We start from the raw sequence: 16,498 nt of genomic DNA, 5'->3' as shown, positions 1-16,498 counted from the left end.
ACTCTGGGATAGACCACTGGGATAGACCATAAGAGTTATAGGCAAATTGAAGAAATTACAGTTTCTCTGTATATGTAAGTGTAGTGTTATTAAATTTTGTGACCAATTACAAGCGTGATGCTTTCCCTGCATAGAAATCTCTCCTCAGCCCTGCACACGGCTAACTTCTTTTTGCCGGCTAAGTGTCTCCCCGACACCCTATACTTTATGTAGCCATCCAGTTGTCATACTTGATTGTAATCAGATGCTTAATTTGACCACCTTCTCTGCTAAACTATAAGCCTCATGATGACTGGGTTCTCCCTCTGATCTATCACTTTGTCCCTAGAACCACGCACGATACTGGCACATTGAAAGGGCTCAATAAACACTCATGAATTAACGAATGAATGAGAGGTACGATTTTCTATACAATTTTGTAGTCTTCAGAAAGCCATTTAAAAACTCCAAGGACATTATCCTGCTCATCTACAATTATAAAAAAGGTACACCTCACAATTGATTACTATGAAGAGTAAACAGGACGATACAGATAAAATTACTGACATTTTACAATTTTAAAATATCTGAGCTATTACCCTTGTTATGGAACTATAATCTCATGTAGCCTCTAGCTCAGTGTTGTACACAAAGTAGGTACTCAATAAATAGTAAATACATACTTTATTAAATAGTTGCTAAATAATGAAAGTCTGAGTAGTTGCTAAATAATGAAAGTCTGAGTACCTAAAAGATGTGCCTCTTTCTGTTTCAATATATATGACCTTTGCTAAAGTAAGGTCAGTATTACTTTAAATAGCAAACTACTATTTAATTACACTAAAAGTGAGATTCAGTTTGGTAATACTAGTTAAGAAAATCTTTTGATTTTTTGCTAAGTGGATATGCTTTTACAGAAAACCACCAGACACTTCGGAGACCAGAAAGACAAGTGAGCTTGGAAATGTTATTAATGAAATCCATTAGCAGTCACTGGTGTATGATCAATCAAAAAATAATATGACCTCCCAGGAAGTAAACCCCTTTAGGCAAGTCAATTAATGTCAGAAAAATCAGTCCCTATCTGGAATAGAAAAATGAAAGAGAGACTATACTTGAAGGGTGGTTCTCCGTTCTCATTTCTGTGGATTTCTCTCTGGGGAATTTCATTTCTAATAGGAGAGTTAACATTTCAATACAAAAGTACAGAATGTACTTCTTGTGATTTATTTATACATTGTTCTTATTACAGAATATTTTATGGCTTTTAGTCTCTTATTACTGACAAGCCCAAATTTAGACTAAATCCCCAATGAGTAATGTAGGTGGAAGAGAAGTTGTGATTTTTTTTTTATTAAAACCCACTTTTTAGCATCAGAGGCAATTGCATCTGAACTTTAAAACTTGGAAGTTCCTTTTATTCCTTTCTTTCTTCCTCAGTAATTCAGAACCATAGCCTTTAGGTGGGGAAGAGCAAGCATGGAAGTGCGGGGTGGTATAGCATGTGGTTCAGGCCCGAAATGGGTGAGGAAGACATCCATGCTGGGAGGGTGTGTGGTAGTGTCTTGTTGAGTCTCTGAGTGGGACAAGAAGAGCATTCACCTAGGAGGAGGAGGAGGATCCCAGTCAGGTTGTCAGCTGAGTTAGGTAACAAGGGCACCTGTGTTTCAGTCAAGATGGAGACAAGAGATTATTTACATATAAAGAGGGCTTAACACAATCAGGAAGAATAATGACAATGGGAACCAGGTTTCTTACTGTTAGAGAAAAGAATGACAACTCTGGAAAGGGAGAAAAATGAACCCAATGCTGTTGGATTGGAATTGGAGGTTTCAATGTGAACTCCTGATTTTTAATATGTATAGAGGGATATAAAAATAAATATGTCAACATTAAAATTTACAACAACATGGATGGACCTTGAGAACATTATGTGAAGTGAAAAAAGTCAAACAGAGAAAGCTAAGAACTATATGATTTAACTCATATGTGGAATATAAAACTGAAACATGTACACAAACAGCAGTGTGGTGGTTGCCAAAGGGAGGGGGGTGGGGGAAGAAAGGGGTCCTAATATGAGGTGACAGGAGAAGGTTTGACTTTGGGTGGTGGGCACATGGTCCTATATACAGATTTTGTAAATTAGTAACCCACACATGTAACCTATATGTTCATGTAGACTAATGTCACCCCAATAAAATTTAAAATAAAAAAGTGAAAAAAATGTTTAATAAAAAATTAGGAATACATGTATGGTGTGTGTGTGTGTGTGTGTGTGTGTGTGTGTGTGTGTGTGTGTTACCTAGATATTTCTACTAAGAGGGCTTGCAAGCATCGATACCCAAAGTCAAGCACATCAAGCACCTAACACTTGCTTTTTAAATATAACTCTCAGCTAGGAAGAAGTGGGGATTTTTGGAGAAGAGCTGATTTTCAGGGCTGTACAAGATGAACCTAGGCCTTAGTGTGCCAAAAAGTAAGGCAATGCTCAAAATATGATAGAGGCATGTCAAAAGGACACAAGCCAAATTGAAGCTATTCTCATTGATCAAATCTGGGAGCTTCAAAATAATGATAATAATGGTGGTAACTGTGGTAACCCATTGAATGAAACAGAAATCCATTAATCTATACTTTTGCATACTTACATACATGAATAAGTGAATGAAAAGAAGCAAAAGCCTTTTCTTACAGAAGAATGCCAACTAATAAATATTGAAGAAATAATAAAATTGTTCATTTGGCAACTATTTTAGTAAGAATTAATTCATCCCAAAATGTAAATGGATGCTAAACTACCTGGTTAAGTTTTGATCCGAAATAGGATATTTACATTGTTTCAAAGGACCTCTGCACAAAATACTTAATTACAAAAGAAGAAGAGAAACTTCATAGGGAAGAATCCTGGCAGACACAAACTTAAGTGATCAAAGTGAACAGAAACAGTATTTGGAAAAAATGAAAATCACATAATTCCTGGTAGGATGCAGTGAGAAGACTTTAGCATTGTTGCCGTTATATTCCTGTCAAAAATATAACCACGAGGAATATCTGACAAATACACAATCAGGAACATTCTACAAAATAACTGTCCTGAAGTCTTAATGTCAAGGTTGTAAAATTCAAGGAACGATGAAGGAACTCCTCCAGATTGAAGGAGACTAAAGAGACCTGACAACTGAACGCAGCACATGCTCCTGGATTGGATCCTTTCATTGTAAGGGCATATTTGGGACACTTGGTGAAATTTGAATGGTGTCTGTAGATTAGATGGTAGGAATGTAACTGTTAAATTTCCTGACCTAAATAGTTGTGCTGTGAGTATTTAACGGAATGCCCTTGTTTGTAGCAATTACACACCAAAGTATTTGGGGGGGAAGAGACATCATGTAGCCCACTTACTCACAAATGGTTCAGATAAAAGTTATTTGTACTTCTTTTGCCAACTTTTCTCTAAGGTTGAAATTAGGTCAACATTTTTTTAAAGTTATGGAGTAGAGTTGGAGACTTAACACAGGTCTAAAGATATTTGTGTGTGTGTGTGTCTAAAGATTGTATATATATTTGATTGTTGAATAAATCTCAAAAATTTGAAAGCTAGTGCTTTATAGAAATAATGTGTTGGTGGGGGGGTTGGAGGATCAACAACATTTAAAATATGGCAGAGCTTTAGAACTTTTTAAAAATTTTTTTATTGATTTCAGAGAGTAAGGGAGAGGGAGAAAGAGCTAGAAATATCAATGATGAGAAAGAATCATTGATCGACTGCCTTCTGCACGTCCCTCACCATCCCCCACCAGGGATCAAGCCCGCAACCTGGGCATATGCCCTGACATGGAATGGAACCATGACCTCATGGTTCATAGGTCGACGATCAACCACTGAGCCATGCAGGGCAGGCAGAGATTTATAATTTTCATCCCTATATGATTAATATTTTATTCAGCTAGAATTTGATTTTTTTACTTTGGGGAAGTGACTTTTACTTGAAAGAAAAGACATTTATAATTTTTTTTATATAAAGCAAAACCATAAATAGAATCTTTTTTAGCGTTTTGTAGTTCCAGCTGAACTTGTGGACTCAAGTATTCCTTGAGCTGAACATTAAGTTGAATTAAGCCAATCAACCTTATAGATAATGTTGTAAGGCTTAGTCAAGGGGGTATTTTAGCTGTAAGGACAAGAAACCCAGACTAGCCCCAGAGGCCATCTCAGATAAGAAGAACAGGACAAAGAGGACTGAAACAGAGAGGAGAATGGAAGGCAAGAACCTCAACTGCTTTTTGCCTTTTTTGTTGTTGTCAATCCTCACCAGATTTTCACAGATTTTTAGAGAGTGGAAGGGAGGGGAGAGAGAGGGAGGGAGGGAGGGAGGGAGAAAGAAACATTGATGTGAGAGAGACACATCAACTGGCTGCCCTCTCTCAGGGATCAAACCTGCAACGGAGGAACTTGACAATGACTAGGAATCAAACCTGAGACCCTTCAGTCTGCTGGGTCGACACTCTAACGGTTAGAGTCTAACCACTGAAAAACCGGCCAGGGCCTGTTTGTTGCCTTTTGCTCTCTCTCTCTCACTGGAGAAACCAAATCTCTCTCCCTGCTTCTCTTTGAGAGTCTACAGACCAGTCTCTGGAGTTTCATGTTGCCTATCCAGCCTAATAAAAAATACAGCCTCAACCTTCCAAGTCTGTATGAATAATCTTATTGGTTCATTGCCAACAGCTGACTGACCCAGATTTTCAGCATCCCAAGTCAGAAGGAATTTGGAGTGGGAGAAGGAACTCAGTTGAACCAGCTGGGTCGGATATCCCCTTTTAATCCAATGAGCCATGACTGGGGAATGGGCTGATATGGTACAGTCAAGCCTCCTTGGGCCTGCCTATTCTGCAAATAACTGTGAATAATGACTTTTAAAAAGAGGATATGGAAATGGAGAGAAAAAGATATTTTCTAAATATTCTAGAAAATATTTTTTCTTATTGATGTGCATTGCCTTATATTCTGAAGATGTTCAAAATTTTAGTTTTTAATTGTTGAAAGTAAGTTATATAATTAAAGCACACCAAAAATTATATTAAGAATGGATTTCAGACATTTCAAAGTTTTTAGTTAGTAATAGATAAAAGGAAATTTTACATCTAGGGATTTACCTAACAAAAAAACAAACTGTAGAAATTTTAATAACAACTACCAAGTATTCCTTTCCATGGTGTGATAACTTTAGGTGAACCAAAAAGGACTTTCCTTTAAAAAAAAAATGATTAAATTGATTGATATTTAGAGAGGGCGATAGGGGGGGAGAGAGAGAGAGAGAGAGAGAGAGAGAGAGAGAGAGAGAGAGAGAGAGGTCAATTTGTTGTTCCACTTATTTTTGCATTCATTGGTTGATTCTTGTATGTGCCCCAACTAAGGACCGAACTCACAACCTTGGCATATGGGTTGATGCTATAACCAAGTGAGCCATCCAGCCAGAGCCACTTTCCTTATACTTTTTAAGAATCACCTCTGCCTCCTCAGTTTTTCTCATTGTAAAATAAGTGTTTGGACTAGAACTAAATGATCTTAGTCTGCAGCTTAAAATTTTAATTCCCAAAGAGCTTCAAGCAAGTAGATTTTTATGGTGAGCCAGGAGACAGAACAATGGGGGATGTGAATGGGGAAGAAAGAAAATGAGAAAAAAATGAGATAAGATCAGTGATGATAGTGACCCTAAGTGAGGAGTATTATATATACTCAACTCTCTGTAACTGAGGTTCAATACTATGTATATATGCACACATGTATACAAAGTCATACAGAATAAATGGCACAGACAGCTTTAGGTGCATAGTTCATATGTTCAAAGCCAAGGAGAGTGCAGCGAGCAGTAATTTTGATGCCTTTAGAGACAACACTACACCATGTCCATTATAAAATATGAGCTGAGTATTAAAGAAAGGGAAAGATCTAGTGCCAGGTGAACTGGAGAGAGGACAGATCATTTGGTATATTAAGTACAGGAATGTCAGAAGATTTTTTATATCCCTTATATGCTAAATGTTGTGTGAATATGAATTTTCTAAAGAGAAAGTATAAAACTTTTATGAAAATCACTAAGTAGATTATAACCCAAAAGTATTAAAGAATCATTAATTTATTCCAATCTCTTAAATCAACAATGAGAAAACAAAAGCCTGGTCCCACTGTGAGAGGGATGTGAACTATAACTCCAATGCTCACCTAACCTCCATTAAGTCCCTACTCTGGGGGAACAGGGCAACTTGAGGCATCTCCTGGAATTAGTGTCAATTCAGAGTTAGTGCTCAGTAACCCCAGAAAAAGTCTGATTATTTCCTTTTTCATACTGTACGGTCACCCTGGGAAAAGGCCATAGGTCCCTTTGGGGAAGGTTGAAGAAAGATTAATATATAACTTTTTGGCGGTATGCTGGGGTTCTTCCTTAAGGTGTTGACCTCCCCTGCATGCAAGTATTTCTGGGTCTATAAAGGACATGAAGTCTTGGACTTGATTGAGGGGCCATGACTGTCTGTTTTTTATGACTCTAGTTAGACTTTTGTTCACTTAACTTAGGAGTATTTTACTTTCACAAATCAAATAAGAATTTAGTAGGCTTCCCATCTACAACTTTTAGGAACATTGAGATCTCTTAGGCAACACCATTGATCTCTGCAAGTCACACTCTTCTGATTACTGCTTTGACTCTGCTGCCCATTATGGGAACCATGTCCACCTTGACTTTGGCAAATGAAGGTCACCACTTGGCCCCCGCCACTCTGTGATCAGTTATTCCCATTGCATTGAGCTTTTCCTCTTTAGTTGCAGCAGTTCCAATTATAATTTCTAGCCTACAGAGATGAGTGATAACAGAACTCTTCAAGAACTATGGGGCTCTCCTCAAAAAGTTATTTCTCACAGTTCTGTTGAAAGATATGGCTTATGAACCCTCCCATGTTGGATGATAAATCCACTCTACCATTCCACTCTTCCTAAGCCTTTGAATCCTTTCCTATAGAGTAAACCAATGTAGTCCTGGTATTTCAAATTCATGTACTGGGAACCACTTTTTGGTCCATGTCTGAGTCAACCAAACAAATTGGTAAAGAGCCTTTTTAACTCCCCAAGCTACAATATTAATTGCAATGTCTCTGCTTAGAGGCCCCATATCAGTAAATTGAGTCTGATCCAAATTTATGTTCCTTCCACCCTTATCCTACACCTTTGATGAACATTCCCATACATATTCTCTGAATTTCTGTATAAATCTGAAAAATCAAGTCGTTCTTCGTACTTTTGTATCTCATCTTTAGGGTCCTGATGGGACTTGAGTCTAGTTGTTGGTTTAGAAGCAGGGAGATGGTTAGGGTGGGTCCTAAGAGAATAAATGTCTTCTGAGGCAACTACATCAGAGGAAGCATTACAGTTTCCTTAGTCAGTGCAAAGTTAATCTGTTTTGATGGGCTTAGAGAGGTTACCAATTGTACCAGCAAAGAAATTTATCATAATTTAGTAGCTCAAAGTCCCCAGCTTCACCAGATCCACATTCTAATGTTCAGGATCCCATTCCTTTCCAATCAAGGCCCTCACTTTAACAGTAGACACCCTGTGAGGTTGAGCAATTAATTTGCAATTCAACCACTTGCAAGATGAGATTCTGGGCTTGGCTTTCAGCAATCTCAACTCTGTAGCTACAGGAGAGAAGGGTCTCTCACAGGGCAGACATAGTAGCTTTCAGGTCATTTATGTAGCACTTGAACTGGGAATTTGAATCCCTGAGCTCATCCTTTTCTTTCCTCACTTTGTCCAGTGACATTAAAAGCAAACAGCCAATCTCATTATACTCATGAGTTTGACAAAAACGTTTAAAGAGGTCATATAGATGGTCACCCTGAATTGTACCTCCTGTAGGTGTTTGGTTACAAGTATCCAGTGATGATATTTTGCATATCTCTATCACCACACATCATTCATGGACTATCAGTGCTCTTTCCTACTGGAAATAGTCAGTAGTGTCTTTAAATCTAATCAGATTAGAAAGCCAATTCCAGAAGCCTGAGAAACAGTTCAGAAAACTCATCTTTAAGATTCTTTGTCTCTAGAACCACTCTCAGTACCAAAATCAGTATTAGGGTTCTCCAGAGAGATAGAATCAACAGAATATGGATGTGTATATGCATAAATATAGAGAGACTAAGTCTCCCTTATGAGAGAGACTCATGTAATTGTGGAGGCATGGCAACTCCAAAATCTGATGATAGGCTGGCAGCTGAAGACCCAGAGGAGAGTTGCAGTGCATCCAAAGGCAATCTGTTAGAAGAACCTGCTCAGTGGAGGTCAGTCTTTGTCCTATGAAGGTCTTTCACTTATTTTATGAAGCTCTCCGAATTATACAGAATAATCTGCCTCAGTCAAGTCCACTGATTTAAATGTTAACCTTATTCAAGAAACACCTTCACAGAGCCTGGCCAGTGTGGTTACGTGGTTGAGCGTTGATCTATGAACCAGAAGGTCACGGTTTGGTCAGGGCACATGCCCTGGTTGCAGGCTGGATCCCTAGTAGGGGGCATGCTGGAGGCAGCTGATCCTGATTCTCTCTTATCATTGATGTTTCTATCTCTCTCTCCCCCTCCTTTCCTCTCTCTGAAAACAATAAAAATATATTTTTAAAAACATAATTACAGACACACCCAGAATCATGTTTGAGCAAATATCTGGGCCCCATGGCTCAGCCAAGTCTATGCATAAAATTAATCATCACACTGTCTTAACTTCCTCAACAAAATGAGGATATTAGGTGGTGTAATAAATTTTAGGGCTCCTCTGGTTGGAAAAATTTTATATTTTTATAACTTCAATTCTTATTCCCACAGTATTTTGTTTTTTAACAAAGAAACCCATGGTCTTATCTGTGGTTTCTTGAGATGTCGAGGGTTTTACTGGATGGTTATAGAAAATCAACTTCCCTGAAATTTTCTGGTCTGTTTGAACCATGTTGGAAACACACATGTGATGTTTGTTTTGAGTTCCTAAGACCCTCAAAGATCTTCTGACCGCATGTATGAAGCCTGGACATTTATCTCCCTAGAAATGGGACTAATGCAAAAGGGAACAGATCTGCTGTACAGCCACCAAACAACCCAGGATGCCTTGTGGAAGGGGCTTAAAATAGCATGACAATTCTCCAGCAGTGCCGTCAAGCAAAGGGCTGAAGAACCATTGACATAAACCCCCTTCATGTTCCTGTCGCTTTAAATGGACCACTGACTTCTCTTCTAGTCTTTTTTTCTGTTCAGCCTTGATCTCTTTTTGGCCTCCTGTTCTTTCCATATCCTTTCACTATCCCAACTTTCTGCCTGGAATTTTCCACCCTTTGGCGTTTTCTCTCTTGAGGTGCTTACGTAACTGTTTACTTTGGTGACTTATTCCATTAGTTCCTCTCTGGACAAGATGATTTCCCTAATGTCCTTTACATCCCAGGGCTCCTGAATTCATAATTTGGATTCCTGTTACCTCTTAAAGTCATTTGTGTCAATCATTTCTTAATAGAATTTATATTTTTCTACCTACTAACTGCTTTCCTTGTGAGAATTTATACTGAATCAAAATGCCATGTGTCTGCTGTGGAGCGAACGCGAGTGAACGATCACTGGAGTCCAGACCAAATTAAAATTTAGGGAGCCTTTATTAGCCGGCTGGTGACTGCTCTGCCTTTCTCCACGCAGGGAGTCCAGAGAGCAGCCCCGACCCTTTGTGCATGACCACTTTTAAGCACATTCACTACATCTTGTTTTTGTAGAGCAAGCAATTTAAGACAAAAGAGTTTTCTTAAGTAATGTCAGGGTCATATGATTGATGACCATGTTATTTACAGCGTCATCCTGTTCTTCAGAAAGCTGACAGTGTTCTATCTTGCAAGGCTATTTTGTGAGGTGCCGCTGGGATTCAAGGCTAAGTCGACTAGGAGGAAGGATGCTCAAAAATTTCTACTCTCTAACAGTGTCCTCAGGAAACTTATTTTTCTCTCCAGTTGAAGTTTACTTCTCTGAAAAGGAACATTCCTGACCATTAAGTTGCCTTCTAGCTCTGAAGCTCTTTGGTTGTGTTTGTTAGTAAATGATCTTGAGGTTTAACAGTCATTGCAGATGCAGTCAGCAAATGTGAAATTAGGTAAATGACTTCCTCTGTCACTTTCACAGTTGGGTGTCTGTCCTGTTTCTATGTGACAATCATTCAATATTCTCCAACTCACAGGTTTCTTTTTTCTTTTTTGTTTTTTATCCTCACCCGAGGATATTTTTCCATTGCTTTCTAGAGAGAATGGAAGAAAGAGGGAAAGACAGAGAGCAATATCTATGTGAGAGAAACACATCGATTGGTTGCATCCTGCATGAGCCTTGACCAGGGCCCGGTATGGGGAGGAGCCTGCAATCAAGGTACATGCCCTTGACCGGAATCAGAATCGAACCCAGGACCCTTTGGTCCACAGGCTGATGCTCTATCCACTGAGCCAAACTGGCCAAGGCATAGGTTTCTTGTTCTACTTTTTTTTGTTGTTGTTAATCCTCATCCAATGATATTTTTCCATTGATTTTTAGGGAAGAGAGAGGGAAAGACAGAGAGAAACATCAGTGTAAGATAAACACATCGATTGGTTGCCTCCTGCATGAGCCCTGACCAGGGCCCGGGGCAAGGAGGAACCTGCAATCAAGGCACGTGTCCTTGACCAGAATTGAACCTGGGGCCCGTTGGTCTGCAGGCCAACGATTTATCCACTGAGCAATACCAGCTAGGGCTACTTTGTCCTTTTTTTACTTATTTTTGTTTTTCTTTCTTTATAATCTGAGTTGAATTTTTGTTTCCATACAGTATGAGACTCCAAAAGCATTTTAATTCATTACCTCAGCACTCCTTAGATCTGTTGTCTTTGAAGGGAATGTCAACCAATACCAGGGTGTTTGCAAACTATTATCGGAGTGCAGAAAGAAATATTCATACCTTATTACAGTTATTTTAATATCATCCTTTATAATTATCTTCATTTTATATTTCATAATGTCTGTATTAATATGCTAGTAGATATTTAGAGAATTGTCTTTATATCTATGTGCAGTGTACTTGCTCAAAAGTTTCTTACTGTTTAGGATGTGTGATTAAAGATTTTGGAAGTAAACACATTTGCTCCTTCATATGTAAAATCATTAGGGTGTTGTATTAGTCAGGGTTCCTTGGCTGTAAGCAACAGAAGCTAACTGACCAACTGTGGCAAGAACTGAAACCACACTGGCTGGCTTGCAAAGTCAAGGGACTCCGACCTCCTACGAAGAGGGCTGTGGCAGCCGTGGACCTCACATGCAGCCTCACCTGGACTTACCCTTAGAGCCCTGCCATAGGTTGACTCAGCTCTAGTTATCTCCTTCCCTGAGAGTCTCCACTAAAAATTCACACTTCTAAGACAGAGAGCCTGAATGGTCTACCTTTTGTCAGCATCCTTTCATAAATATCTTCTGTGAAATATTTTCTGCCACCTGTGTTTATAAATTCAGATGCTGAGACATGAGTGCTTGCTGAAAAATGCCAGTTATGATGACATAACTTTCATATCCAGAAAGAGAAAAAATGTATCACGTGATTAGCCTAAAATGTTATTTTTCTTCCAGAAGCAATACTTCTGATTTTTTACTTGGTTGTGTTTTTTTCTTTTCCCTTTTCATTTCAATTATATGATATTGAATTCTTAAACTATTTTTATGAATTTGAAACAAAAATATTCATAAAGAGTCAAATATAATTTAAATTTTTTTATAAATAATTAGAAAACCTTAGATTATATTTTGGTAAATTTAGAATCAACTTTAAATTAAATTGCTTTTTAAATCCTTTTTTTCACTTACATAATTAATTGTATATCGAAACTACTGTGAAATTCAAGCTTATTCACTTCTGCCTTTAATTCATAGAAAAAGACAAGTTAAAATGTTTAGAATTAAATTTAATTTTTCTGAAAGTAGAATGCCTGGAGTAGAGGTAGAGGATGTCTTTTGGAGAAACGTGATTCAATAAGTGCTGATTCACTTTCTTCAGATAGTCTGCTAGAAAATATTTAAGGGAGAACCTTCAAGCACACATTAGAAAATCTCCTTTGAATTTGAAAAATGATTTAATGAGGATTTTTTTCTGTCAAATAAATTTCTTTATAGGCAAAATTTGAAGGCCAGAGATGAAGAGTCTGTTTAGGACAGGATTTACATGTAGATGAAGTAGGTCATTAAGGGATGCAATTAATGTAGAACCAAAACATACTACCTGCCCCTTTGCTCAAGTATATTTCCACCAGTGAAATGCCCATTTGGCTGAATTTCATGATAAATGTCAAATGTCATCTTAAAAGAATCAAATATATCCAATTTTAAATTTCTGTTAGTGCCTTTGTTCTATTTGGCTTGTACGATAAACATCCAGAGCCTAAAACAAATGTGACACTGGGAGGTACTTTTCAAAACAGGGAAGCCAGGGAGTGGAAGCCCAGGATTTGGATATAACCCTTCAAGTCCAGAGGAGGTCAAGGGAAGCAGCACTGAACAGTCAGAAGCAAGTAACCAGGCCCTGGGTGAAGAGCAGGAGTGTAAAATGCCAGGAGAGAGACTTCCCTCCTAATTTTCTTAAGGGTCAGTTATGATTATGTCTAACCAGTTGGAATTAATGGGATGATATGATTGAAATATTTGGTTGTACCTCTTCATTGTAGTCCTTTGGTTTATATTCTCTCTCCAAGAAAAGAACAGATTCTACTAATGGTGCTGGTTTAAATAGATGCTATTAATTTGAAACTTCCAGTCACCCCCTAGGTGAATACCACCATAAAATATTTTCATATTCACCAGAAATTGATAGTGGGCAGAGGGAGGAAGAAGGTAGGAAGCATACCATTCAAATAATAATTACATGCCAAAATATGTAATACAAATTAAAAAATGTAGAAGGTCAAAAGAAATAGAGGTTAGTATGATCAAAAGCAGATTAAAAGTCAGCATGGAGGACTTAAAACTTGAAATGGGGCTTTAAGGATGTATATGTTTGGATATGAGAAATGAAAAACAGGGGACCATTCTGTATTTTGGCTGTGCAAAAATCCGGACTTGGGAAACTTGAATGTAAAGTTCAAGTCCAGTGGCAGCTTAAGGGAACAGAATTTTGATATTACTTTGTAAGAAAATTTACTGCAATTATAATCTGTTTACATGAAATGTTAATACAAGAAGTAAGTCTTGTCTCTTCCTTCCAGGTGTGTCTGCGCAGCTCACCAGCACCTGGCACCGTCGGAACACATCTGTAGGAACACCATTTTGGATGGCTCCTGAGGTCAGATGGAATTTGGAGGGAGACAAATGTCATATTTGATCCTTTCTGGCTTTCCTTTTCATGAGCATTCTCTCTCTCTCCATACGTGTTTTGGAATAACTCTAGAAGAAAATGTCAGTTGTGTTGCTTTTATGTGAGGTTTTTGCATGAGTGAGGAGGAACATGGGAGGTGCTGTGAATGAATATATGAGCAGATGAAGCACTGAGTGAATGAGTGAATCAGAGGAGATAAGGAGAAATTGCTTGAAGCCTTAATTTTTCATTAAATTTACTTTTCATTATTTAGCATGTTTCTATATAAATGATGTTTAGATTCTGTTTTTAAATTATAACAAATATAATGAAAACCACTAGCCTTATTGAAATCAGGTTCAGGTCTGTTAACCTATACAACAGACTTCCATATGGAGTCATTCTCCTTGGGGACTGTGCTCAGCTTTGGTAGATCCTTTTCATTATTAGTGTTGGGAGGTTGTAGAAAACGGCCGAAATAGTTAAGGAAAAGTATTATAGAGTCACATCTTCTCTCCACAGTCACTGTTAATGCCGGGTCTTTTTAATTATGTTTATCAGAAAACAACACTCGCTGCACCCTTTGGGAAAAGCTCTGCTATTTGTCTACAATTTCCTAAGGAGTAAAGGGAGGAGAAGTAATTCAAACACTACATTAATATAGCAAAATCTTATAATTAAATTTGTTTGAGGATTAAATCCTGCTGTACTTTTTCTATTTGAATACTAATTCAATTATTACTTGCAAAAAAGTTAAATTGCAAATGTAATAGTAAAATATGGAGAAAGGATAAATTATCTTAAGAAACTTCTTTTTTTATCTTAAGAACCTTTTAAAGACTCCAGTGGATTAAAAAACTTTGTAGCAGTGAGTACATCTTAGAATAAAAATAAAAACTATAATCATATAAGCAAAAACAAAATTGAATAAGAAAATCTCAAATGAGAGTTTTTTTAGAGTTTGTTCTGATATATTGCTAGTTTTAGCAGCTTATGAAAAAATTTAAAAACTGAGAAATTAATAAAATATAGCTATAATACCAAGCATTGATTTTATTCACAAATTTAATTATTAATATAATAAATACTATAATATATAATTATACTATCATATAATTAATATTGAATAACTAATGGTCTAGCTTTATATTTTTTAATGTTAATTTATAGTAACAAAGCCATTATTATATGTTTAAGTTTGTCACTTAGTAAAAAACAATTTGACGAATGGGTCTTGAAACCACTCTGCATAAAATGAAATATTTTGACCTATCTAAAATTTAATTATGAAGTACTATGAGTTAATAATTAAAATTTATACTTTAAACAACGTTTTTATTGATTTTAGAGAGGAAGGGGGAGAGAGAGAGAGAGAGAGAAACATCAATGATGATAGAGAATCATTGATCAGCTGCCTCCTGCATGCCCCCTACTGGGGATCAAGTCCGCAACCCGGGAATGTGCCCTGATCAAGAATTAAACCACGCCCTCATGGTTCAGAGGACTAAACTCAACCACCTAGTTACGAAGCCAGGCTAAAATTTACACTTCTTAATGTGCAATTATTAGACAGACAAGTTTATTCAGTCTGTTCTCTGTATCTATGAGTCGTTCTGTTTTATTTGTTTATATTGTTCTTTGGATTCCACATATAAGTGAAATCATATAGTATTTGTCTTTCTTGAACTGATATATTTCACTTAGCATAATACCGTCTAGGTCCATCCATGCTGTCACTAATGGTAATATTTCATTTTTTTATGGCTGAGTAATATTCCATTTCATATTGAACATGAATTTTTTGTTGTCATTATTAATCCTCACCTGAGGATATTTTTTTCATTGACTTTTAGAGAGAGAGAGTGGAAGGGAGGAGGAGAGACACAGAGAGGTACATTGATTAGTTGCCAGGCCAGGGATCAAGCTGCAACTGAGGTACATGTCCTTGACCGGAATCAAACCCAGGACCTTTCAATCCATGGACCAGTACTCTAACCACTGAGCAAACCAGCTAGGGCTCCACATGAATTTTTAATACAAAACTTGGGACTCATGCTTTTTCCCGGTACTTTAGGCTATGCTTTCTGATTTTAGCATTTCACTCTCCTGTGATATTAAAAATGCATTGGTAGGACAAGTTGGGAAGTGCTGTGTAAGATGTTGTCCCCATTATCATACTGACTCTAAGTTGGCAAGCTATATATTCTCTCTATATATAGAGAGATAGAGATAGAGATAGAGAGATATATAGCTATCTCTATATCTGCACACACACACATATATATCCTATCTAATAAAAGAGTAATATGCAAATTAATCATCACTACACTACACCCACAAGCCACGCCCACCAGCCAATCAGGAGCGAATATGCAAATAAACCCAACCAAGATGGCTACGGCCACAGAGAGCAGGAGGGAGGCTTGGGTTTCCCCGGCGATGGAGGAAGCCAAGCTTTCCGCCTGCCCTTGCCAGCCTAGGCCTCCACTCAAGGCTACAAAGTTTCAATGATCGAAGATACATAAATCCAAACAGAAATGGCGGCAGCCACGGAGCTGGAAAGAGCAGGAGGCTAGGGTTGCCCCCGGTGATGGAGGAAGCCAAGCTTTCCGCACACCCTGGCTGGCCCAGGCCTCGCTTAAGGCTACAAAGTTTCAAATATAGAAGATACATAAATCCCAACAGAAATGGCTGCCACCACGGAGCAAGCAGAAGGCTTGGCTCTGCTCCAGGCTACAAAGTTTCAGTTGTAGAAGATAAATAAACCCCAGATACCAGGGCCTCCACTTGGGTCGCCAGGGGGCGTGGCCAGCCTGCAAACCACCACAGGCCCCAAGGGAACCCCCACCCTGATCCGGGACACCCTTCAGGGCAAACCAGCTGGCCACAACCTGTGCACCAGGCCTCTATCCTATCTAATAAAAGAGTAACATGCAGATTGACCATCACTCCAACACACAAGATGGCTGCCCCCATGTGGTCAAAGATGGCCGCCCCCATGTGGACACAAGATGGCCAGCAGGGGAGGGCAGTTGGGAGGGACCAGGTCTGCAAGGGAGGGCAGTTGGGGGCGATCAGGCCAGCAGGGAAAGGCAGTTGGGAGGGACCAGGCCTGCAGAGGAGGGCAGTTGGGAGGGACCCAGGCCTG

The 16,498-nt window shown here is 38.3% G+C and overlaps 1 protein-coding gene across 1 annotated transcript in view; it reads left to right on the top strand.

The window, feature by feature from the left end:
- The window catches only part of MYO3A (myosin IIIA), a 240,178-nt gene that overhangs the window by 67,070 nt on the left and 156,610 nt on the right, over positions 1 to 16,498 (top strand). Inside the window, exon 7 of the mRNA XM_080662723.1 lies at positions 13,262 to 13,338. Coding sequence (XP_080518849.1) covers positions 13,262 to 13,338 — 77 coding nt within the window. The remainder of the gene's footprint in view (positions 1 to 13,261; positions 13,339 to 16,498) is intronic.

Source organism: Plecotus auritus (genome assembly GCF_963455305.1).
Source record: "Plecotus auritus genome assembly, chromosome: 1".
In the NCBI taxonomy this organism is placed as follows: Eukaryota; Metazoa; Chordata; class Mammalia; order Chiroptera; family Vespertilionidae; genus Plecotus; species Plecotus auritus.
The sequence above is the reverse complement of the archived record's forward strand: the minus strand, read 5'-3'. Positions and strand labels throughout refer to the sequence as shown.